This window comes from Periplaneta americana, chromosome 12 (genome assembly GCF_040183065.1).
Source record: "Periplaneta americana isolate PAMFEO1 chromosome 12, P.americana_PAMFEO1_priV1, whole genome shotgun sequence".
In the NCBI taxonomy this organism is placed as follows: Eukaryota; Metazoa; Arthropoda; class Insecta; order Blattodea; family Blattidae; genus Periplaneta; species Periplaneta americana.
In genome coordinates, this window is record NC_091128.1 from 35,248,994 (window position 1) to 35,276,474 (window position 27,481).

General features: G+C 36.6%; 1 protein-coding gene and 1 non-coding gene across 3 annotated transcripts; one reads left to right on the top strand and one right to left on the bottom strand.

Moving 5' to 3' along the window:
* The first annotated feature begins 2,602 nt into the window (after positions 1–2,602).
* LOC138710243 (gastrula zinc finger protein XlCGF57.1-like) lies at positions 2,603–25,494 on the top strand. 2 transcript variants are annotated; one of them, XM_069840931.1, is made up of 5 exons: positions 2,603–2,848; positions 3,442–3,539; positions 7,412–7,549; positions 15,393–15,475; positions 23,805–25,494. In XM_069840931.1, the coding sequence occupies exons 1-5, from the start codon at positions 2,821–2,823 to the stop codon at positions 24,742–24,744; spliced, it is 1,287 nt and encodes a 428-aa protein (XP_069697032.1). In that variant the 5' UTR covers positions 2,603–2,820; the 3' UTR covers positions 24,745–25,494. The 2 variants fall into 2 exon arrangements, with proteins under 2 accessions (XP_069697032.1, XP_069697033.1); XM_069840932.1 differs by having other exon boundaries at positions 2,603–2,787.
* On the bottom strand, positions 19,706–19,779 carry TRNAS-GCU (transfer RNA serine (anticodon GCU)). The gene has a single exon. It is a non-coding gene; the product is annotated as a tRNA-Ser (tRNA).
* Positions 25,495–27,481: the final 1,987 nt, after the last annotated feature.

The following is a 27,481-nucleotide window of genomic DNA, read 5'->3' on the forward strand; positions in this document are numbered from 1 at the left end:
AAACTGCTGCAAATTTTGCAGTGCCTGGAAATGCTGGATTCATGGCAAGGGGCTAGCAGGAGGAGGGGTAAAACTAATGCGCAAATCTTCCGAGACGAGACTGGCAGCTCCAGGGGAGGAAGTGGCTTCACCCTATAGCCCTTGTCTCTCGTTTCACTCTGGCAGCACCAGAGGAGGAAGTGACTTCACTAACGATTGCGTGCATGTCAATGAGAGCGAAATTAAAAAAAAAAAATTCGAGCCGCTAAATAGAGACTGTATAATAAATGTATTTCACAACATAAAACGAGACAAGAGCCACAAATGTCTGGGGGTGCTGCAGCTCCGCAGCCCCCCTTCGAAAGCCGCCCCTGGAATACACTATCCAAAGTTCCAACAACTTTCAGGTGGAATAGAACAGAAGAGGGACCAAGAGTAAAAACGAAAGAGTATATTTGATGTAACACTGTATATGGATGATGCCAGAAATATGAACAAAAGCTCTATTTATGTTCCCTATACACATATGAACATGGTTGGGGAATTCTTTTTTTAGTAAGTTCAAAAACCACCACTGCTGGTATATGTACGTTAACGAGTGATTTTCGTGGCGTGGTGAAGATAAATTTCTGTAGAGTTTGAAATCTTGGTTTGTGGATTAGCCGGCAATGAACCAAGGTCGCCTGTATGTGGTGGAGGAAGCGACACATGGTCTGCTTAGCGTATATATACACATCATTGAGACCAATTACTTGGATTCTGGGTATGATTCGAAGAAGATAATTTGACAGTCACTACAACTTTAATGAACCCTACATTTTTTTAATATTTCATAGAGACCTAAGGAGAGATTCTTTTTCTTTGAAAGGTTAAGTCAGGTGTATAGGGACAAATATAAGCAGAATAGGGCACTGCAGGTGCTACTCAGAGTTACGGGAGAAAAAATACTTAATGCCTATTTAGAATTTCAAGTACGAGAATTACTTCCATAAAATAAATTTTCCATGGGAATATGTGTAAAGTGAAAGAATCTAAAAGTGAAACCAGTTCGTCTTAGGAAAGTTGTGTACAAAACTTTGGTATATTAAAATCTTTTCACATCTCTCTGACCATGAGGTATTACGGATATCAAAATTGAGTATTAATATTTCAGTCTTCGAGGCAGGACTGTAACCACCAGGCTTCACTATCAGTTGCTCTGATCTTCCTAGAGGTTGCAAGTGAACTTGGTTTTGAGCTGAATGTTTTTTTGGACACAATATAATTCAATAAACACCATAAATAAAATCATAAATTTAATATTTATCTACTACTAATTATTAGTAAAACAATAATGGTACATTAAATATTTTGAAGGACACTCATTTTTTTGTGATTGTTTCTGTATGCAAGTTTCATTTCTTACATGTTTTGTATGTGTTGTTATTTTAGTATGCGCATTATGCCTGCCCATAATTTTTACAATTTAGCCTTTTTTCTTAAGATGTTACAGTATTTGTTATTAACTTTTTGAATTAGGATATGTTATATTTTATTTAATTTGAGCTGGATATTCTGTAGTCGAGACTCAATAAACTGATTATAAATCTTTATAATTAAGTTTTTTGTACCATCAGGACTATTAGTTTTGCTAAGGGAAATATTAAACTAATATATTCATATGACAATTAATTGTAGGACCTGCGGTATTTAAATTCCTGAAATGTTTTCCTTTCTTTGTAGTCACATCCTTTTTCCAGGTTTTACATCTGTGTAGACTTTAGAACTCCTCGCCATTGGCATACTGATGGGGAAACTTTAAGGTTAACTCTTCCCAGAAAAAAAGATGAGAAATAAAAAAACAAAGAAAACTATTAAATGCAGTCCTCTTCATCACATTCAACTTCAGTCTCTGATATCATGATGTTCAAGTAATAATATTTTTCTTTATAAAACCTGTTAATAAAACATAAGATTGAAACGTAGTAGAAAAACAATGTCATAGTAAGATGTTTTAAGATTTTATTTGGAGGTCAACAGCATGGAGAGGTATATACTTAAATGATTACGCACACAAATCTTATCGAAACCCTTGTTCCGCAAAATAAATCCTGCATACACCACTAATTTTTTTTTCCATATATTTTCGTTTGAAGACTGCTATGCAGTTTGACTTCACATTGGCATGCTACCAATGAGTTATCTCTCTTCTAACTCGTAACTGGTTTGAAGTGAATTCAACCTCTGAACAGAGAGAGATTTATTCGCAGTTCATAATTATGTTTCGAAATGTAATTATTTAAAATTGAATGGGATTTTTTTAAATAAAATATGGTAATTTAACAAATCTTCATAAACGAATACGCTCGGCAGGACACATCCTACTAAATACGGACTTTTGATAGCCCTGTGATTAGAAATAAATATATTACCGGTACCTATTCCAACAACACTGTGCACTAAACTAGTAATTCCGACTGGTTCTTACGAGGGCTCATGTTGTAGGCCTATTCCTCTCATTATAGGCCTGTATGAACGTTGAGTGTAAAAAATTAGTCAGATCATTATCTTGAGGTACTGGTAGTTAGGTAATCTTAATCCTGTAAGTACAATCGACCAATTGACCAAATGTTTGGAGGTCAAGGATGCCGTGACTGATTTGTCGCTTATCTCATTACCATGGATAAATATATATTTATCCATGTCATTACAGAACTTTAAGAGATAGTGTTTTGTGATAAGAATGTTTTGTGATAAGAAAAGTTAGAAGCGAATTTCGTTTCGCAAGATATTGTTAAATAATATTATGTAATGTAATTAATTCTGCAAGTATGTTTTCAATTTCATTAAATATCGCAGTAAATGTATAGGCCTACATTAATTATGATAGGTAATACATCTGGGTCCCAGATTAATAAATTTTATACACTTTTGTGTGCTATTTCATCATCATCATCATCTATTATTATTATTATTATTATTATTATTATTATTATTATTATTATTATGAACTGAATAACAGAGAAGATAATATTGATATAGGTAATTAATTTAAGGTGGTAATCAGCTTATTATAGAGGTCCTTTTACACATAATTAAACCATGGACATACGGATATAGCCGTAAGTGTAATTATGATGACAACCTTCCTTCTAACACATTTCTTACTTTTGTTGTTGAAACTAGAGCTGAGTTAGTTCCGGTGATTTCGGAAGTGAAAATCGTTGAATTTACAAGGCATTTTTTTGTGAAGATGCAGTTGATAGTATATGCAAGGCATAACAAAAGCCTCAACTAAGCAAACCTAATCTGTCACAGATTCGTATAATATACAAGGTGTATTACGGAGGAAACTACCTCAGCACTAGATTAACCTCTTTTGTTTAGTGCATAATCACTTAGTAGGGCTAATAAGAAGCTAATGAGTATTTCCTAATATCACATATTGTGAATTAATGTTAATGTCTTGGTCATCTCTTTTAGTTGTGATGAACGTGATCAATATGGAACCTGAGGTTGATCCATTGGGTATGAAAATAAATGATAATACTGATTTAGAAGAGAAGAAACCTTTGTCTGAGGTACTGTTTTCTATTAGAATTTATGTAATGATATTAATTTAGGTTAAACTAGCACTGAGTTGGTTCCGATGATTTCGCTTCCACATCTTCAGCAATTTCTCTGTAATGCTAACATAACTTTGGTGACATTACGAAAGTTTCACACTAGTGTACGGGGCCGCTGAGAACAGGGAGGGCAAAGGGGGCAAGTGCATCTGGGCCCGTGAGCAGTAAGGGCCCGTCAGATTAAGTGAGTCTGATTACTATTTATTTTCGCGAATAATTATTCACAGATGCTTACCAGTAGGCCTACTATAAAATTTTGTAAGAACATTTGTTACATGAATCTGACATATTAACCAACAATAATAGAATTAATACATTAAAAAATTATGTAAATGTTTAACTTTTATACAATAGAATATCGGTTTCCCACATTAACATCGACACGACACTTGAGGGCTCCAGGATTTGCCTGAAATATGTTCCCGTCACTGTACCAAACATATTCAAATGGCTTGTCCTCCGAACTACCAACCCCTGCCGGCCCATCACAATGTGCTGGACTCTCCTAAATCCAAACCAGAGGATTACTTTTCCTTTTCAGTAGGCCTTCATAGTATGTTTCGTGACGAAACTTTCGTCTCTTCATTGTCGTTTTTCTAGTAAATTCTGTTAATTAGTGTTACCAGTGGACAAGTAGAAGCATAAGTCGGGAGCTGAGAAGCGCAAGGAGAGACAGAAAAATTGGAAGATATTAAGAAAGGGAGTAGAACTTTGTTTGAAGTTGGTGTGAAATTGAGCTACCTTGAAAAACTAAAAAGTAGCAGACAAATCGTGTCATTGAATGTATTGTTCGAAAAGAAGAGCCTTTTCAAAAACAGTATTATAGGCCTAGTATTTTCAAAACTCAAGAATGGAGAATGTGTTCCCAGAGACTGGCTATTGTGAAGTGAAAGAAATCAGGGAAAATAGTACAGTGACTGATTTGTTTCACTCCACACTAGCCAGTCTCTGGGAACACATTCTCCATTCTTGAGTTTTGAAAATAATACTGGAAAGGCTCTTGTTCCGTCACTTAGAAGGTTATTAGGCAGGTTGGGGGTACTTTTTCAACGACACATTCAATGACACTTACAATTTGTCCGTCACTTTTTAGTTTTCCAAGGTCGCATGTTACTTACCATGACTCAGAGTTAGGAACTGGTGTGGGTAAATTTGTTTCACTTGCATATATATATTAACACATCATTTTTACTATTGTTTGTTTGTTCTGATTCAATACTACTGTTATCAGAATTTTTTTCTAGATAGCCACAACCATCAGTATTCACTTCTAAGTATGAACTGACACTCTGAACAGACGGGCTTGAGAGTGGTTTATTTTCTGCACCTTTACTAGCAACGCTCAATTTCACACTAACTTCAAATAAAATAAAGGAAATAAAAATGTATTCAGAGTAACAATGTGCCAAGAAAGACTGAGTAACCTTGGCCTCTTTAGTCTGGAGAGCGATCTTGCTAGGTCTTTAAATTATGATGATATAATTGATGATTTTGCATCAGTGAAGTCAAGGAGAGTTGTTTGTAGATGTTGGCCTGCAAGTCAGAAATTACAGTTGTTTAAGAATAGTGTTTTATGAAAACGAAACAAACGACAACGAAAAAACGAAAGTTTCGTCACGAAACATACTATGTAGGCCCTACTGAAAAGGAAGCGTGATGAATATAATATATTGTGCTAATGTGAAGTTTTGCTAAAAGTTTTAACACTATTTCATATTGGAAAACGTATTATGTGTCTTTCACGTGTTAAATTTTATGTTACCTTGGACATGGAAATTCTACACAACCAACCAAAAAACCAGAAACTAAATACACTAGAACAATACGAAATATACAAACACATAAAAACACAGCCAAATGAAATTCTCAACACACAACTGAATTTCAGAAGACACACACTCTTTGACTCCACATTACACTACACAAACACACCCCCACATGAAACAAAACAAAAGGCGCCAAGACCTGCGACAACCAGTTCTGATGATGGCCAATAGCAGGCCGAAACATGTTAAGAAGGTAACATAAAGTTTAACACGTAAAAAGACACATAATACGTTTTCCAAAGTATATTTTTAGATTCGTATCTGTGTATGGGATTATTTTTTTATTTATTTTGAAAATAATTATTATGGTCAGAATAATTGGTAACTTGTCATTTTCAATTTTTTTTCAACGTGACCCGAGCACGATATTGCACAGGGGCCCATAAATCCTGTTGGTGGCGCTGCCGGGTAGTGTACATTCACTCTATGCCTTGCATACACAAATCTATGACAGATTAGTTTAGGCTTTTGTTATGCCTTCCATATACGAATCTGTGACAGGTTGGGTTGGGTTAGTTTAGGCTTTTATAATGCCTTGCATATACACTGGACAAAGGCTGGTGATTTTTTTTTCTTACATTGTCAGTAATAAGATACTGATAGTGTTGTGGTAGATTTTTTCTTCTACAGTCATCAGAACAAACTCAGCACTAGTTTCTCCATAACTTATAACAATATTCCCTGTGACATATGCATATTCCACATTATATTGAAGACACATAATCAGAGCAAATTGAACTAGGCTTAGGCCTAGAGTGATATCCTTATTTGCCATTGTGTGACATATTCTAAGTGCCTTTTATATGTATTCCTTTGAGAGTTGATCAGGGCTCTTGATTTATGACCAATCCAAATTTTATTAACTTTTCTGCATTACTAATGATTAATAAGTATTTAAATTGACAACTAAAATGTCCTTTAAAATTAACATTCACATGTGCAATTGTCGCATACATATAGGCCGTAGTGAACTGGTACCCAGTAGTTTAAGTTTCGCACATTTGTAACAAACCTAAGCTCTGTCTTGGGGAGCATGTCTGCCAGTTGTTACTATATGTTCGCATTCCATAAATTCCTTAAATGAGTGACAGTTGTAGGCTTGAATTGTAATTTCTGGAATTAATTTGTAATTATCCGAGAAGTTGTGTGACATTTCAGTCTTCTGTAATTGTCTTGATCAGTATTTTTAATATGGTACCTATATTTAACTATAAATTTAACCATAAATTCACATTGCGGAATAATAAAAATACTATCATAATTAAAAGGGCTTAGAAATGTATTTATTAACTATTGTTTGAGTGTTGATACTAATATTGCAGTGTGGAATTGAATGAAAGCTTTATTGAATTTGACAAATTGTTATATATTATCTGTTATAATTTCACAAACAGTGTGGTATTATTTTGCCTATTGTATTGTATTTTATTTATTTACATTCCATGGTATCCGTACATTGCTTCACAGCTAGAATATGGAACATGTCAAACGAAAAAAAAAAAATCTTAATAGTACTATAAAGTCTTAATTTTAGTCACATTGTATTTGAAATATATCGAGAAGAGTTTTATAATATAGTCTCCTAGTACAACACAAAGTTTTAGTCTCAAATACTTAATAGAACACAGAAATATTCATGAAGCATTGTTGAATGTCATGAATTCACTTACAGAATAGAAAGCATGAGTAATTCTTTAATTTGACCCTAAATAATCTACAAAGGGAGGCTATTAAAAATTTTAGTGCCATATAATTGACTCCTTTTTTGATAGCCTATTGTAGGTAGAAACAGCTGTTATCAATCATCATGCAGCTATTCAGTTTTCATTCCTATTCGTGGTTGCATTTTTCTCCCTAGATAATTTTTCGCCTGTGATGAAGTACCTGGTCGCCAAGCATTGGCATATTAAACCAGAGTGAAGCCTGTCAACCTGAATATTTTGTTCAAAATAGCAAATAGACCTACATATTACTCATTTAAGGTATTTCTGTGTTCTCTAGGAAGTTAATTTACTGAACCTGTGCTCGACTCAGATAAAGTTAGAATGCGAGGACCACAGCTGTGATCTCGTATCAGAGATTAAGTTTGAAGAAATTCCAGTGATGGTTACTTATCCCATGGTTACATGTGAAGCTGAGGTGAGTTTGGCTTGTGTTGTGCTGGCACTTGTTCACCCTATTTGTAACTTTTTTCTGGTACTTACAGAGACATCTATGCAACTCTCCCCCAATGCTGTTTACCATATCAGAGATCAAGGCTCTAATAATATTCTTACTATAATGCTTATATTAGGTCTATTTGTTTCATTGTTCCAACATAGCCTATCCTAGATTGTAAATGAGATTGGTTTTTTTAATTTTGAAATGATTAACTTGAAGCACTTATTTCAAATTTCTTATTGAAATATATATAGAGAGTGTTCAGGTAATAGGAATCTTGATTTTAGAAATTATTTATCTGAAGTCTTAACAGATTTGTCATCACCATACAGATGTATTGTAATAACCGCAGTGTCTTTTGCCATATGAATTAGGCAGTGATTTTTTTCTTAAGCAAAAGATGGTGGAACTCTGTGTAGAATATATTATAGTGGACGGGGAAATGATTACTGTCCACTGCACAGGAATTTTGTCGTTTTTAACCTCCTTTTCGATCATCTTTAGGACTCTCAAGGCTTAAGCAGAGTTCAATAAAAGCATAATTCGAAAAAGGGTGTAACATCAAATTAATGAAATATGTCACTTCGGTGGAAAAGTAATTTTGAAGCATTAATTTGTAACAATAAATTAATACAATCAATAGCTGAATAAATTTGTATCCTTGATTAATCAAATGATTCTGGTAGTAAATGTAGGCCTAACGAAATATGGCTCTGAAATTATTTGCTTTTCTTCTGAAACGTGTATTATAGATTTGTTGGTTACACCCTCATTCATGAGAGATCTTCAATTATTAACACAATTTTCGTTCTATAATGAAAAATACACGTTCTGGCATGTTCCACCAGAAAAGTGCATTGAAGATAAGTATTAATATTTTCAAAGTTTTTACAGAATGCAGTACTTTTACCCTTTGTTTTCACCTTCAGAATTATTCTCCAAATGAAAATCGATAAACCTAAGACAATTTATTTTTGAGACATATAGGCCTACATTTGAATGAAAAATGCAAAATGGTTTTTACACTGGGTGAATAGATTTTAGAGAAACCACAATGGGGTAACTTGGCTCTCAGCTAAACCAATTGCAGGCTGTAGTGTTGGTATGTAAAGAGCGTATTATTAGTGATACACATAACTATACGTACTTTGACACTACACAAACTGTAATTTAAAATATTACTAAACTCAGCAGTTAATACGTCATTTACTCACTGAAATTTAGAAAGAAGATGTTAAATTGTCTGTATTTTTCCAAACATTTATTTTACAACTGTATAAAAAGAGGTGCATCACTTGGTATAGTAAATCTCGTTGACAGAAGGCGGCATTGTTTTCAGTGAGGCTATTTTTACTTAGAGTATTCTTGTATTCTTTTCTTTTAAGTTCCCCAGACATTGAAAGTCACTCATGGTAGATTGGGGTATCCACAAAGTGCACAGAAATAATTCACATCTAGTTATAATTGAAGAGAACAACATTCTCATACTCGATATTATTAACGAAATGATACACTTAGATTTCAATTTTTAAATACTGTTTGCTTCAAGAACAGACTTATTATTTTTGCGCTCCTAGGCAAGAGTATAATATGTACCGTCTCTCCAAACATATGTTTTTATACCTACATATATAGTTTTAAAATAACCAGAAATATGCTATAGGCTAAGTTGTTAATAAAATGACAAAAACATACATATTTCAACCTGAAAACTTCAACATAAAGGTTGGTTCTGTAAGATCAAAGAAATGTAAACTTCATACTGTCTTCGACAATCATCGCGTATAAGGGTGCACAAAGGGCCAAACCATGCCTAAGTGTATGAACCCATGTTGGGTTAGTCCTCAAAAAGCCAAGCCAAGCCAAGCCATGATGTCTCTCGAACTTATAGCAGAGCACATTCAACAATATGGAAATCTGAGACAGGGTCACACAAGATACCTATCTTCAACAATTTGTGATGAAGGAATAGAATTGCTTTCTGAGCAAGTGGAAAGAATTACCAACATTGATATCAAAGAGGCCAAATATTTCTCTATAATAGTAGGTTCTACTGTGAACATTTCACATAGCGATCAGTTATTTTTCATATTAATGTATGTGGACGAAAATGGGGAGCCATTGAACATTTCCATTTGCATTTTCCAAACCTGGGACATAGGTCTAACCTAGCAGAATCTGTATCGAAAGTCTTGTCTACACACACCATTGTCATTACTAACTGTAGAGGCCAGTCTTATGGCAATGGAAGCAGTGTATCAGGAGCCTACACAGATTTACAGGCACACAATACGGAACGAAATCTGTAAGTGCATTATGTGTCTTGTGCAGCACATTCTTTGAATTTAGTTGGCACTAGTGCTGCAAGTTGTTGTCAGGAAGCATGCTTCTTTCTACAATATAGTGAAAAACATTTATAAAATATTCTCTGGTTCTACACAATGTTGGGAACTACTTTTTTCCTTTCATGGAACCAGGAAGCAAAAAAAACACGTTAATCAACAAGAGAGGAAGCATGTATAAGTCTAAATGAAAATTTGGAGATTGTTATCAAGGTTCTCATGCATACTTACCGACTTCAAGGGGGCTATATTAATATAATCAAATATGTACCAAACCTATACAGACATAGAATTATTCCATTTCAGAAACAACAAAGTAAATTAAAAAAACTCTAAAAGGAAAAAACATTTCAATGGCATTGTGGCATACCTGGAAACGAGAAAGTCGAAAATATTGCAAAACAGGCAATATATTCGCAACCAAGACCTCTTCAAGTGATATCTCTATCCAGTGCCTTTGCTTCAGTAAGGTGTCATTTTATAAACTTATGGATCAACAATTGGCTCTCTTCTGACAAAAGAAAAATTTTACAGTCCGTTCAAAAGAAACCAAATTACCTGAAAATGTACAAAAACTTGCCCAGACATGTTCAAACATTTTTAACAAGAGCCAGAACAGGTTACATTGCCACACAATTGTATCTACACAGATTTCATCTTTCTGATATTGCTATTTGTCTGTGGTGTAATTGAATTGAATTTAAGAGGGAGAGGGCTACAACAGCCCTAGTACTACGACCTAAAAGATCTATTGCGTATCCCAGTCATAATATCCGATCAGTCCAATAGTTTGATATTCTTAATGAACTGAATCAAACTACGGACTGGGACAGTTGATAACTCATCAAGCTTCGGAAAATGTTTTCCAAAGATAAGAGCTCTTTGATGAGCGAGTGCATTGTATTCGCATAATAGATTAGTTACAGACTCATCTCCCTGTGTACAACGAGTACAGGCTGGGTTGATGTTATGTCCCATCCTATACAAGTTCTTCATGAGGGTGGAGTGTCCTGTAAGAAATCCAACTGCCCAGCGGAGCTGTTTTTTGCTCAATTTTGACAGGTCATTTGACCTGTTAGTATTGAAATCTCTTATGAGGACCTTTGAGTGTCTACAGCCCTCGCTTGAGTTCCAGTGGTTTTGGTGTTTTTGAGAGCCCAGTCCCTGATAACCTGCTTTACTGGTCTTAGAGATAGTCCCAGCACAGGCTCAGGTCCTATGAATGGGATCTCGGTTTCCCTTTTTGGCAGCCTCATCTGCTCTTTCGTTACCACGAATCCTTACATGTCCTGGCACCCATTTCACTTAGACTGTATTATGTTCAGCCAGTAACATGAGGGACTCGTGGCACTCCAATACCAGTTTTGACTTAACCAAGGGGGCTTCAAGTGCCCTAAGTGCCGCTTGGCTATCTGAAAGTATAAGAATATGGCTATGTTGTACCTTTTCTAATACTTCCCCTAACACTGGCTAAGATAGCAAAAATCTCAGCCTGAAAGACCGTGGCATATTGACCCAAGCTAAAATAAATCTGGTGCCATTTCCAAATAATCCACCACCAGTTCCTGACTTGGTTTTACAACCATCAGTATACCAGATAGGACCTTTATTGTTCTCAGGTTTAACCTGACTTTTCATTCACTGCGCTCTGGGTAAGTGACAGTGAATTTGTTGTCAAATGAGACCCTTGGTTCCAAGATGTCGTTTCTCATATTGAGAATCAGATAAACATCACTGTCCCAAGGGAGTCTGAGATGATCTAATTGTTCAATATTGAACACTATTGTCTGACGGCAAATTCTATGAAATGCCATGAAGGCCTCAGCCTCAACCCAGATGTGTAATGAGGTGAGTCCTATCAGCATTTCCATTGCCGCAGTAGGAGTTGTTCTAAATGCTCCCATCATTGCTATGCAGAACAACCTTTGCAATTTGTTAAGCTCAGTCCTACAATTGCTTAATTTAATTCTTGGCCACCACATAAGTGCGGCATAAGAGAGTAAAGATTTTACCATAGTGATGTATATCCAATACATAATACTAAGTCTTACCAAGCATTCTTCTACAGGTCCAGAAAACCCTGTAGGACTTGGCAATACAGTAGTCTAGATGCTTTTTCCAAGTTAATCTCTTGTCCAAGATTAGTCCTAGATACTTAGCTTGTGAAGAGTAGGGTATCTTCTCACCAAAAAGAGTCGGTTCCTTCAAGTTCCCTACAGACCTAATTCTAGTGAAAGGGACCACTACCATTTTGTTAGGATTAACAAAAGTCTATTTCTGTTGCACCAGGTTTCAATCTTTTTTAGTGCAACTTGAAGCACTTCGAAGACTGTATTAGAAAATTTTCCTTTAACAATCACAGCAATATCATCTGCAAATCCAATAATAAAATACCCAGCCCCATTGAGTTCCCCAACAAGGTATCCACAACCAGGTTCCAAAGCAGGGGCGAAAGAACACCATCCTGAGGACAGCCCCTGGCCTTTGTCACCTTTAGCGTTTTCCCAAATAGGCTCATGGTAATTTGCGTATTTTCTAGCATAAAGTTTATCCATCAACAGATGAGTGTAGGGACATTATGCTCTTGAAGAGCTTTTGACACCATTTCACATCAAGTTTTATCAAACACTCCTTCTATATCTAGAAATGCTCCAATGGCAATTTCCTTAAAAGCCAACACTTTCTCAGTAGATGACACAACATGATGAAGCACTGCTTCTGTAGACTTACCTGGTAGATAGGCAAATTGGTACTTGTGTAAAGGAAAATCCTTCAGTACTTTGTCCCTAATGTGCCTATCCACTAGTCTCTCCAATGCTTTCAGAAGAAATGAAGAGAGGATAATTGGACGATATGCCTTGGCCTTGGCGTAGTTAGGTCGCCCAGGTTTCAGTATAAATGTCACTTTGATCTGTCTCCAAGCCAATGGAACATAACCAGAGGCTGAGCAGGCATGATCCAATCAAGACCCGCGGATTTATAGGGTTCAAAAGAATTGATAGCCCATCTTACTTTGGTTACAGTGATCACATCCCTGACCAGGTTCCAATCCTTTCTGCTCGAACTTAAATGGAGCAGATCTGGTCGTCTCAGATCAGTCAATTGGTCATTGTCAACCACTGGCCGCGAAACCAGGTGGCCCGGGTTCGATTCCTGGTTGGGGCAAGTTACCTGGTTGAGGTTTTTTCCGGGGTTTTCCCTCAACCCAATATGAGCAAATGCTGGGTAACTTTCGGTGCTGGAGCCCGGACTCATTTCACTGGCTTTATCACCTTCATCTCATTCAGACGCTAAATAACCTAAGATGTTGATAAAACGTCGTAAAATAACCTACTTAAAAAAAACATCTTGTAGTTTGATTGTATGTACTATCTTGTGAGCACCTTTTGACATTAGCTTCATGAGTCTTGCACTGCTAGGAATGTTTTCTATCCTCTCGCAGTGCTCCCTCCAATAGCCATGTTTATCTTTGCGAATAGCCATGTTGTAACTGGTGAGTTCCCTCCGATAGCTGGTCCAATCACCAGTTCTTCGTGCAAGCTTAAAAAGCTTTCTTGTTTTACGTCTAAGTTCGCCTAGCTCTTTAGATCACCAAGAAACTTGCCTTGGCGAACCCAACCTTAGCTTGACAATTATTACAATAGGATAGGAGTATGGATTGTTGCAACTGGTCAACAGCCAACTCTACATCTATTATAGATATACATCACTAGAGATACCCGATACCAATGCCGAAAGTTTCTTTTTATATCCATCCCAATCAGTTTTCCTCGGGTTCCTATTGATCACTGGATTAGTGATCTGAGACTTAATTCTAAAGTAAATGTACCTGTGATCGGATGCAGAAGTATCCAATGATACATACCAGTTTGAAACTAGATCCTCAGCTAATTTAGTCCCTAGTGTCATGTCGATAAGTTCCCTCCTCTGTGAATTAACAAAAGTTGGTTCATTACCTTTGTTGAGAATATATAAGTCGGTACTTACCAGATATTCCGCTAGCTGTTCGCCCCTTGGATTGATGTCAGTGCTTCTCCACAGCACATGGTGAGTGTTGGCATCAGTCCCTATGATGATTTCCTTCCCCACCTCGTTGCAGTGAGCAATTAATCTCCTCACAGTTTTCGGTGCCGAGTTGGGTTCATCATAAGGGAGGTACACAGATGAGAACAATAAAGTCCTCTTTCTGCCCCCTTCCATTATGGATGTTTCAATGGTTGTCACATCCCTAGAACAGAACTTCACATGAACCAAAGCATTAATCCAATTTCTAGCATAAATACAGGTTCTTGGCTTTTCAGTGTAGGAACTATAGAGTGCGCCCCCAGCACAGCTAACTTCCCTTATAAAACCCTTGTATATCCAAGGTTCTTGAGTGAGAGCAGTGCCAATATTTTCCTCAGTTAGCTTCTTACTCAATAAGGCAGAAGCTGCCTTACAGTGTTTTAGATTAATTTGAATTATTTTCATAATTGAGAAATCAAAACACTTAACCTTAGACAGCCTCTTGAGTTGTAGTCTCCCCAGAGACGCCAACGTCCATGGACTCTGGAGAATTCTCCTTCTCAGCTGCTGCCTCTTGTTCTTCCTGACTTGGCTTTCTATTGGGATCGAATAGGATCTTAAGAAGACCCCTGTACATCCCAGTAAAGGCAGTCGGTCCTATGTACTTTCAATAGAAAAAGGAACATCTTCTGCGGATCTCTGGAGAAAGAACTAAGGAAGAGACTAGTGAAGTGCTTTGTGTGAAGTGTAGCATTGTATGGGGCAGAAACATGGACAATGCGACGAATTGACGAGAAGCGAATGAAAGCATTGAAATGTGGATATGGAGAAGGATGAAGCGTGCGAAATGGACAGAATAAGAAACAAAGCTGTGTTGGAAAGAGTGGATGAAAAAAGAATGATGCTGAAACTGATCAGAACGAGGAAAAGGAATTGGCTGGGTCACTAGTTGTGAAGAAACTGCTTACTAAAGGATGCACTGGAAGGAAATGTGAACGAGAAAAGAGTTTGGGGCAGAAGAAGATATCAGATGATAGACGACATTAAGATATATGGATCATATGCGGAAACATGGAGGAAGGCAGAAAATAGGAAAGACTGGAGAAAGACCTGCCCATGGCAGAATACTGAATGAATGAATGAATGAATATACAAGAATTAAATAACTCACTTGGATCATATAAAGCATACTTTCTGAAGAACATTATGTAATGTTGATTGTTGTAATCAAGAGTGAAATATGTAAGGATTGTGAGACTGAGGTTGATTTCACTAACTTGGTGAGCGGAAAAATAAAATATACGTTCACAAGTAATTTCTTCACTTGTGGCTAGTTCATCCCTTATTGTATAAGGAACAGAAGAACCCCGTGAAAAGTCTGCATCAAGAAATTGGACTGGGACTAGAAATATATAAAGGCATCTAGAATTAATGCGCTCTTCAATCTTACTCTTTGATTTACTGTCTGTTTTCAGGAAGAGTGGTGTAGCTTGATCACAGTGAAGGACGAGCAGAACCTGGAAGTAACGGTTGAAGGAAATGAGGATTTCTCCGAAAGGTGAGCGTGGAGTGTGAGACTTCACTTTTATTGCTTCATTATAATGATTCCATGACAATAATAATTTCAAATATGTTACGACATTCTCTGTCAGTGACTGTTGTTCATATGAATGACTCTACATGGTTAGGTTCTGAAATGACATAAGATATCATAAAATGGTCACTATTGCCACACTACCACTACTGCAGTTGCTCTTGCTCCACTATCCTATATAGATTCAAGAACAATGAACTCATTTGGAATGTCAGCCTGCTCTTCAATTTCTTTGCGGATCTGTCTCTCATCTTTTGGCCTTTATTTGTTTAAGATTGCCATCTCTGTCTTCCGACTTGTTTTTTTTTTTTTGTTTTTTTTTGTTTTTTTTTTTTTTCTTTCCATTTGCTTTGCAAATCGCTTTGGATCTAACTTAAATAATAACAGTCACTGTATATATCCTCTTGCGTCCATTTATTCTTACTCTTCAGTTACGAATATTGTTCTGTAATTATGATTCAATTTTATGTCCATTTCCTATAGATGTTTGTTGTTCTTTATAAATACTTAAAGTTAGAGATTCAAGCCCTATTCACTCACGAAAAATTAATAAGACTTCCAGATTGTAAAAATGGAAAAAATATGATAAGTTTCATATAAGAAGTCCTAAAATTGAAAGAAACTCTAGGAATAGCTAAACAAAAGGAGAATTTTTTATCTAAGCTCATTTAGATCCATTGTTATACGTGTAGCACACAAAAACAGTACTTAATAATAATGTGTTAGGCAGTGTTCTTTCTTTGATTTTTATAAAATTAGCATTCAACAAGGTCCTTGAATCTTTAAAGGAATAAACCATATCAACAATATCGTTATTCATTAATTCCCCGTCATTATTAGCTCCGTTGTAGAAGATAGCTGCAAAATAATTGCATCATGTCTGCAGGTGAGTGTAGATAATAATTTTTTGTCTCTCCTGCATGAGGATATGAAAAGTTCGCTTTAGAATTTTAAACAAGCCTACAGCCATGAGAAATGAAGTTTCTTTATATCGTCATATTTATAAAACATTGGGACTTAATGAGTTAATAGCCCGAGTGTTCATGTAGATATCCAATACAACCTATACTTAAACAAAATCTGTAATGGCCACTGGTATGGCTCAGTCGGTTAAGGCACTTGCCTGCTGGTCTGAAGTTGCGCACGGGCGCGGGTTCGATCCCCGCTTGGACTGATTATTTGGTTGGGTTTTTTTCGAGGTTTTCCCTAACCGTAAGGTGAATACCATGTAATCTATGGCGAAGTTTGCCTCGGTAGCATAGTTTGTATGGAGCTGGCCTTCTATGCTCGATGTTACGGATTCGATCCCAGCCCAGATCGATGGCATTTAAGTGTGTTTAAATGCGACAGGCTCATGTCAGTAGATTTACTGGCATGTAGGAAAACTCCTGCAGGACAAAATTCCGGCACACTGGCGATGCTCATATAACCTCTACAGTTGCGAGCATCGTTAAATAAAACATAATTTAATTTTTCTATGGCGAATCCTCGGTCTCATCTCGCTATCACCAATCTCATCGACGCTAAATAACCTAGTAGTTGATACAGCATTGTTAAATAACCAATTTGAAAAATCTTTAACAAGAAATATATTTCTCCTCAAGTAGCAGAAATTCAAACATTGGAAACTCTACATACAACATATCCAATAATTGGATATATATATATACCAGGTGTTTGAGACCACCAGTATCAGCCTTTTTTCTCGAAACCTATATGATATTGGTTGTTCATAAAAAAAAAAATTTGATAACCAAAACCTATGTAAAGAATCGATTGGTAATAATACCATTTCCCATAACAAACCGAAAGTAGCGCTACCTGTGGTCAACTTCGAAATTTCAAATAAGAACATGGGTCATTGAAGGTACCATTGGAAACTATTTTTAAAAAGAAACAACTTTTACTGAAACTTTTTTTCTCTAACTTTTATTGTTTACTCGCAAAGCAACAAAAATGGTATCTTCTGAGAAATACTGTATGTTGTTTATCAACGAACACTCTTCATAGTAAGTGGGAGAGAATTAAAGACATGTTCTACCAGGTGCGTTCAACAACTAGAGAAGACATGAAACAAAGAATTAGAGAAGCCTGTGGGTCTCTCAGCTGTGCTGAAGTGCAATCATGGATGTTGGAGGTGATCAGAACATTGTTTAGCACAGGGTGGAGTACATATCCAAAATACGGTCGATTAGCGTCTCTCTCGTTTCCCCCTTCCTTTGCTATACCAAGTCTTTCATCCAACACCATAGACAGTAAGTACTCTTCGATGTGGTACCCTTCTGTTCGGAAAGCGTCATTCATATCCTGCGAAGGCACGCAAGGAACTTCCATCGCACAAACCATAAACATACACAATATCGGCGTATTCTTTAGTTGAAAATTTATAAGGCATCTTGAAAAACACAACAACACTTCCGATAACTGTACCTGTATAACTACTGTACTGTAGGTAGCTGACTGACCTGCTGCGAATTGATGACAGTGTAGGCTATTTGTGTTATCTGGGGGTTCTGTGACATTACATCAGACAAGGGCAGGTGATTGGACATTTGTAATGCCCCACCACCTGGTTTGTTTCTCTTATCTACATCGCTCACAATGCAAATTCCAATGTTACGTCATTCATTGCGAACTTGACCTTGTCTCACGTCAGCAGCATATGGTAATGTCTGATTCACATTGGGGCAAGACGTTTTACCAAAAAAATGATCAAACGCGACCTATGTTCATATGAACTCTTTCACTCAAAATGGCCTAAGATATCTTATACTAAATGTTTTTACCTTTCCTCGTGTATCACTTTGTGTGTATGTATATATATATATATATATATATACACTCAGTGTTTTCCTGATAACATCTGTATAAGGCGCAAGTCTAAGAAAATACAATTTTTATTCCTTAATATAATGTAAAACTAAACATCTTTCACAGAAATCACAATTACAATAACACAACATAATTATTTACAAACGAAAATCCATTTTCTGATTTCAGAAGAAGTATTGGCACGTTATACTAATGAATATGATATGTCTCTGTAATGTATTTTCAGTATCTTGTATGCAAGCCATTAGCACAGATGACAGCTTCCAGACATCTCGGCATTGAATGAACTAAATATCCCGTCGTTTCAGGGGAAATTTCAGATCACATATCTAAGAACTCTCTTGAACTCTTCCTTATTAGATTGTCGTCACTTGGCTGTTTCTCTTCCAATATGTGGCCAAAAATACTCAATAGGATTGAAATCTGGACTCTGGTGGATTAAGAAGTCTTCTGGAGGCATCATATAGTAGACACTCTCTTGTTTGGGGTCATTATCTTGTTGGAAATGGAAGACCCCATCTAGGTCGATCTTATGCACAATGTTGGACAAAATATTCCGCAACACACCAATGAATTTGTACCGATTCATTTCTCCGTCAATAAAGGCCATATTTCTAACTTCCGAGGATGCCATGCACTTCTAAACCATAACATGCTCACCTCCATGTTTTACTATTGGAACTATGTGTTGTTGTTGTTGATGTAATTCTGTGTTAGGTTTTCGCCACATTTTCTTTCGTCCTTCAGAACTGAACAAGTTGAACTTCAACTCGTCTGAGATTATGACAGTGTCCTAGAATTCCAATGGCTTTCCACAATATTCCTTGGCAAACTCAAGGCGTTTCTTTCTGTTTACCTCGGAAATATATGTTTTTTTTTTTTTTTTTTTTTTTTTTTTTTTTTTTTTGCTGGAAGACCTGCCATGAATATCAGCACTATTCAAGACATTGCGTACTGTCTGAGCACTTACCATGTTGTTAGATGTTGTTACGATGTCAGCAGCTAAAGAGGGGGCACTTTTTTTTAGGTTTCTTTTGGACTAAATGTATGATGGTTCTTTTCTCTCGATATGTGAGTTCTCATGGGCGACTAGATCTTTGGTTGTTTCGTGTGGGATGTCTTGTTCTGTGTTTATGTATTATAGATCTTACAATATAGAAGCTTATAGAAAGTATTGTACCTATCTCTCTGTAACGTTTTCCTTGTGAGTGTAGTAATATAGTAACACAACTTTATATCGAACAGAGGATGAATGTTCACATTTCTTCAGTCACATTTTGACAGTACCGAGCACTACAACACCAGACTTACGACTGAGTGGTAAATAAACAACCCTTAGTGAATAATTTCAAGGAAAAATTGTTCCAGAGCCGGGTATCGACCCCGGGACCCTTCGCTTAGCACGCGAACGCTCTACCGACTGAGCTACCCCAGGAACTACAGTTGAGTTCTGGCGTCTTGTCAGCTCATTTGAGTTGTGTGGATACAAAGGAAAAAATTGTGATGGTGTCGTGTATAGTTCCTGGGGTAGCTCAGTCGGTAGAGCATTCACGCGCTAAGCGAAGGATCCCGGGATCGATACCCAGCCCCAGAACAATTTTTCCTTGAAATTATTGAAACCTGCTTTACAGGGAGCTACTACCTGAAAGCCAGATTTACAACCCTTAGTGAAGTTACAAAAACATGACCTTGTATTTAATGCAGTTTAAATGACAGAACTGTATGATGGCGCCATTGTGCCAATCGTTTTTTGGTGATTTTAATACTGTATTTTAATATCTGGAAAGTTTGTTTATTGTGTCATTGAATAATTTTGTAATTAAAATCGTTTAACTACCTTGTCTTTGCCCATATATATAGAATGCATTTTCAATTATCTTGAACCCAGTATTACAACAAAATGAGCTAAGCTAATAGTTTTTGGAGTCAGTGTGATATATATATATATATATATATATATATATATATATATGGCGGGAAAAGACACATAAGTAAAAAAAAGTCGATTTTTCTGTTGTACCTAATGACGTAAGTCAAGTAATTTTTCTAATTTTTTAAATAATAAAATTTCTTGTATGTTAAATTGAAAAGGTTCTTACTTTGACCAACATACATGAATTTTATTATTATACTTATATTTAGTTAAGAATAAATTAAAAAAAAAAAGCCTCTCGTGAAAAATTCATTTTTTTTTATTTATGTGCCGTTTCCCATCAATAAAAGAATATACACTTACCACAGTTTACAAATACAGTCCAACCAAGGGCCTCTGTTTTTTGTATTTATTATGTATTCACGTGTGTTTAATTCTTTCTTTAGTTCTTCCTCGCCTCCTTCCTCTCCAACCCTGTTTCTGTTTTTCGATTATTATCTTTTCTATATGAATTTACGAGATTGTGCATGCTTTCGGAAGTCTATGTACGTTTGTATACCAGGCTAGTAAGTTGACTGGAAGAGAATGAAAATTGTAATGTAAAAGTGTGGTCATTTACGTAGACAAGAATGGGACTGGTAACACCAGAAGCTAATTTTTTTCGCAACACATAAAACATATTATAGCAAAGCATGCCCTTGTGTCATCTTGATGCCACTTTTTTTTTTTAAATATAAGGATTTTATTATTTCCTTACGTACCTCTTTTAAAATCTATTTCAACATTATTCAATACCTGGAACAGGGGTCCTTACATATCTATAGTACTATTATAGCTGACTGGAACGAATATAAAAATGCTACCTAGAATTACAATTTAATTTGTATCATGCCTTTTGAATTATCCATATAACTGCATTCTGCCATCTTGTGGTGAGAGATTCTTCCTGTCGTCTGTCATGTGCATTTGATCTAATAAATGTACACAATATTATGTTATTTCAGTTTTCATATATATAATTATTCTTCAGGTTCTGCACTGCCAAATCACTTTCACTGATTTATAGTCTCACGATTTATTATGCACTTTTCATATACTTTCATGTGTGAAAAGGAACATAATATGAGCAAGGAATTCTTCCCAGCATTCTTTTGTTTTCCCTCTTTGCTTAAGTGTATGTATAATTGAAAACTTTCTATAATAATTCGTATTTCCTTACTATTGTTGTGTACTGATTTTCTTATCTATAATTTTACATTACTTCCGCAGTTCCCTTTAATACTACCAGTGTCATATTATCTCTCTCTTAATTTTACTTCCCATTTTTCTTCTCTCCATCTCCATCTCTCCCTCCCTCTCCCCCTCTCTCTCCTATTTTCCTATCCTCCCCTTCATTCCCCTTTCCCCTCCTTCCCCAGCCTCAATATCCCCATATCTCCCCTGTCCCCATCCCACTTCCCCTCTCTTCCTCTCCATTACTCCATCCTCTCCCCTTTCTCCCACCTCTCTCTCCCTCACCCCTCTATCCCTCTTCCCCTCCCACTTCCCCTTTCCGACCCCTCATCTTCCCCTCTCCCCCTCTCACTGTCTACTGTCTCCCCTCTCACATCTCTCACGCTCTTCCTGTCCCCCTCTCCCTCTCGCCAATTAAACGTGAAATAGTGCGCCGTTCTTACGTGACCTGTGCATTGTGATTGCTCGCTTAGTCTATCGGGTCTTCCAATAAGAATATGCAACCTACTTTTAACATATAAGAGCTGCCGTGTTTATGAAGCTATAACAGTCATATTTTTTCCCTGCTATAGTTGTCGTTGAGAAACAATCATGGAACGTTACACTATTCGACAATATATAGAATTTGTTAAAATTTATTATCATTACCTGTTCGCCAAGCACTCCATGCACTACGAGAAGTGTACGATGTGCGTAATCATCCCTGTTTAACTGGTTCTGTCGCAAATCAACGCCTGTACGTCAACGACGCAAACTCATCAATGGAAACATAGTCAGCGTTTGTGAGAGTGTACGTGAGAATCCACGGAAATAAATTTCCAGCGAGCACAAGAATTGGATCTTTCACCGACCATAACTTAGCAGATTTTGAATCTGGACTTGAAGTTACAACATTACAAATTATTTTAACTCAAGAACTGAAGCCAAATGACCAAAGATTACGGCCTGTATTCTCTGACTGGGCTATGGAGCAATTGGAAGTTCATCCTGCTTTTAGCCGAAAAATCATCTTTAGTGACGAGACCTATTTTTGAATAATGGTTTCGTTAACAAACAAAATTGCCGCTTTTTGTGAAGAACCTAGTGATGATTCAAGAATGACCGCTTCATCCCCAAATGGTTACCATCTAATGTGGGTTTTGGTATGACGGAATCATTGGTCAATATTTTTTCTAAGCTGAATGAGGAGAGGCTAAATATCGGGCTATGATAACGGACCATTTTTGGCCTCAGATGGAAGGTATGAACCTCAAAGACGTCTGGTTTCAGCAAGATAGCGCCATGTATCATACTGTTCTCGAAACATTCGACCTTTTGCAGTAGAAGATTAGAGGCTTCATCATTTCGCATGATAATGATGTTAACTGACACCCGAGATCATGTGATTTAACGCCGCTGGATTACTTCTTATGGGGTTATGTTAAATCACGAGTTTATGCCAACAAGTCAGAAACAGTTTATGACTTAAGGAACAGTATCACGCATGTTATTCGTGAAAGTGAACCTAGTTTATATTTGTTATTGAAAATTGGAAGACCCATATATGTGCAAACCAACGAAGCCACGGCGATCATTTAACTGATGTTCTCTTCCATACGTAATGACATTAAGTGTGCTTCAAAATAATAATAATAATAATAATAATAAAATAAATAAATGAACCTCTTTCGTTTATACAATTTGTTTTGTTTTAAAAGTATGACACACTATTTGGAAGAACCTTTAGTTACAGATTATGTCTTTCTCTTTCCCACAAAATAACAGATCGCAGCACTTCTGTTCACGTTCCACATACAAAATGGTCGCCTAGTACATACAGATCTCAACTTCTAAGTCATTCATACAATATGAGTGAAAAGAACTTAACGTGTGCTATTCGCTTAGAGTGTTTAAATATGATTCCTTATAATAATTTTGAAAAATTTTGAGGGAAAAATGGTTCCGGGGCCCGGGTATCGAACCCAGGACCTTTGGTTAAACGTACCAACGCTCTACCAACTGAGCCACCCGGGAACTCTACCAGACACCGATCCAATTTTTCTCTCTATATCCACAGACCTGACAACTGTCAAGCAACCAACAGCCCACCTTGAGGTCTGTGGATATAGAGGGACAAATTGGATCGGGGTCTGGTTGAGTTCCCCAGTGGCTCAGTTGGTGGAGGTTGGTACGTTTAACCAAAGGTCCCGGGTTCGATACCCGGCCCCGGAACCATTTTTCCCTCGAAATTATTCAAATTAACTTTATAGGGAGTTATACCTGAAAGCTTGATTTGCATGATTCCTTATACATTTTATGCTGTAAATACTTATTTTATTGTGATTATTGTATGTTGATAGAAATATTTCCTTATAGTGTTGCAGATATCCATGGTGGTGATGTGTCAGTGTCTGGTGATGTTGCACATGAAGAACAGGGTCCTAAGAATTCTGGTTCCTCGAAAAAGCCTTTGCGGATTGATACAAATGTGAAGCCATTCACGTGCGATGTCTGTGGAAAGTGTTTCTCGTTTTCGAGATATCTGAAAAGGCATGTGCTGACACACACTGGCGAGAAACCTTTTAAATGTAATCTTTGTGGGAAGTATTTCTTGGAGCAGAAGCTTCTTAAACGTCATGCATCATTGTGCGACGGTGTTGCGTATGAAGAGCTGGATCCCAAGAATTCTACGTCCTCTGAAAACCTTTTGCCGACTGATACAAATGGGAAGCCGTTCATCTGCGGTGTTTGTGGAAAATGTTTCTCGATTTCGAGATATCTGAAAAGACATGTCTTGACACATACGGGTAAAAAGCCTTTTAAATGTAATATTTGTGGGAAATGTTTCTTGGAGCAGGGACATCTTAAATGCCATTCACGTCTGCACACAGGCGAGAAGCCATTCAAATGCGATGTATGTGGGAATTGTTTCTCGCAGTCCAGTACCTTAACTAGCCATTTACGTCATCATACGGGCGAGAAACCATTCAAATGCGATATTTGTGGTAAAGATTTCTCTAGGTCAAGTCACCTGTTAAGTCATAACCGCCAGCATACTGGCGAGAAACCATTCAAATGCGAATTTTGTGGGAAATATTTCACACACAAGACGAATTTAAAAAGTCACGTACGTTTACATACTGGTGAAAGACCGTTCAAATGCGGATTTTGTGGGAAGGGGTTCTCGCAGTCGGGTGCCCTAAAAATCCACGAACGAAAGCATACTACAGAGAAACCATTCAAATGCGACGTTTGCCAACAGTGTTTCTCGCATAAAAAAAGCCTGAGGAATCATGTAGTGAAACACATAAGCTAGAAGCATTCATATACGCTGTAATATTACAGGAGTGTGTTTGATTCAGAATGTATAAATGTGCATGTACTTTTACACAAAGCGAGGAGCCATTCACCTGGGACGTATGTGGACAGTATTGTACTGAACTACTGCAACCTGGAAGGAAGGTATTAATGTGCAATGAGTCTTGAGTGTTTCAAGTGTTTATTAAATTTTTAAGTATGAAACTTATCATACTCGCGAGAAACCATTAAAATGCCGTGTCTGTGAAACGTGATTCACTGAAACAATGTCTAGAAACCAACGCCAGCATTCGCGAGAAAACATTTATATAAATTTGTAGAAAGTATTTCTCGGCGTATGAAAAGTCTCGAAATATGACATTTCTTAACACAAGCGAGAAGACGTACAAAATTGAGATTCCTGTGAAAAGTGTTCCTAGGACTCTCGATACATCAAATCTCATGCATGCAAGAATAATGATCCGAAACCATTGTAATTGGGATTGTTGAGAAAATAAACTGTCGATACACATCGGCTAGAATAATTTTACTGTTGTTTCTGTCTATTGCATCTCTCAAAATTGAAAAGTTTTTGAAAAGACATGAATGGCAGAAAACAGACTAGATGCCCACAGTCTTTGGAAATTATTTCTTGTGTTGGTAAATTGTATGTGGCATGTAAATTTTCAAATGATCTAGAAGGCATTCAGGAGCAGTAACTCGTGTATGGAATTCGGAAACGGCGGAAATAAATTAATTCTTATTGACAGTTGATTTGCTCTTCTGCCGTCGTTCCCGAAAGAAATGTGGCAATTGTCTGAAGAAAGTTATATGCCGCATTTATTAGCTCCAATTGATATTACTGTAACATAAGGCAATTCCTTGAAGGGGTTAGGTACAGCTTACAGCAGTAAAATTTTTGGAAGTATTCAACATTTTTTTTTCCTCCAGTACTGTATCTTGTACAATAATGAAAAGTCCACACCTGTGGAGTAACGGTCAGCGCGTCTGGTCGCGAAACCAGGTGGCCCGGGTTCGAATCACGGTCGGGGCAAGTTACCTGGTTGAGGTTTTTTCCCGGGGTTTTCCCTCAACCGAATATGAGCAAATGCTGGGTAACTTTCGGTGCTGGACCCTGGACTCATTTCACCGGAATTATCACCTTCATTTCATTCAGACACTAAATAACCTGAGATGTTGATACAGAGTCGTAAAATAACCCAATAAAATAAAATAAATGATGAAAATTGGTACAGTGTAAAACACTGTCCTTCTGCTATATGAAAAAAAAATTATATATATATATTTTTTTTAAATCTAAATTTGTGGCAGTTTACTGTACAGTGATGAAGCATTTCCCTCATAACTCATTAATTTGTTAACTTTTTCATGTTCTCTCTCTCTTTTATTTTATTGCTGGCACTCATGGTTACAGTATCATGCTCTTTCAACTACATTTCTTAATAAATAATATCTTTTTTAATTTTGTGTTAGAAGAAAATATGATATTTCACCATTTTTTTTAAATGAAATTATTTTTTATCACACAATCTATCAAAGGTAGAGAAGTGATCTTGCATCAAATTGTAGATATGACATACATAAATACAGTCGAGTAACGGTCAGCGCGCCTGGCCGCGAAACCAGGTGGCCCAGGTTCGAATCCCGGTCGGGGCCAGTTATCCGGTTGAGGTTCTTTTCCGGGGTTTTCCCTCAACCCAATACGAGCAAATGCTGGATAACTTTCGGTGTTGGACCCCAGACTCATTTCACCGGCATTATCACCTTCATATCTTTCAGACGCTAAATAACCTAGATGTTGATACAGCGTCGTAAAATAACCCAATAAAATAAATACATAAATACACACAAAGATTTCATCATAGAAAGTTGGACAGTTTTTGAGTTATGTGGGAAAACTTAATCATTGCACAGTGAATTGAAATTTGAAAAAAAAAAAAAAAAATGTAAATAATTTTCTTAAAATCGTAAAATAATTTTTTCATATAGGAGAAGAACAGTGTTTTACAGATACTAATTTTCAATATTGCACAAGATACAGTAATGGAGAAAAAAAAAAAGTTGAATATTTCCAAAATTATACTATTGTAAATTGTACCTACTGTAACCCCTTAATGTAGCAAGGCTGTTTTCAAAGTTATGACAACGAAATAAATACCGTCATTCGTGATTGAACCAGGATATTCTAGCCCTTGGCCAGTTCTGCCAACAAAGCTAAAAGTTTGCCTTCTTCTGCAGAATGCAAAAGAAAGCACTAACTGCTTATGTAGTTCCCAATGTCGTCTTTGGATTTTTTCAATACTAACGCGAAAATGTAATTGATATGTTCCTAATAATAATAATAATCATCATCATAATAATAATAATAATAATAATAAAAATAGTGATAATAAAACTAGTAATTGCTGCTATTTATATTTTATTTTTATTGGGTTATTTTACAATGCTGTATCAACATGTAGGTTATTTAGCGTCTGACTGAAATGAAGATGATAATGCTCGTGAAATGAGTCCGGGGTTCAGCACCGAAAGGTACCCAGCATTTGCTCGTATTGGGTTGAGGGAAAACCCCGGAAAAAACCTCAATCAGGTAACTTGCCCCGACTGGGATTCGAACCTGGGTAACTTGGTTTCGCGGCCAGACACGCTGACCGTTACTCCACAGGTGTGGACTCTTCTTATATTAATAGTAGTAGTAGTAGTAATAATAATAATGATAATAATAATAATAATAA

Coding starts and splice junctions, on each gene's coding strand:
- LOC138710243 (XM_069840931.1), top strand. CDS start 2,821: ATGTATAGGCCTACATTAATTATGATAG. Junction 7,550..15,392: donor TGGTTACATGTGAAGCTGAG/GTGAGTTTGGCT, acceptor GTCTGTTTTCAG/GAAGAGTGGTGTAGCTTGAT. Junction 15,476..23,804: donor AATGAGGATTTCTCCGAAAG/GTGAGCGTGGAG, acceptor ATTTCCTTATAG/TGTTGCAGATATCCATGGTG.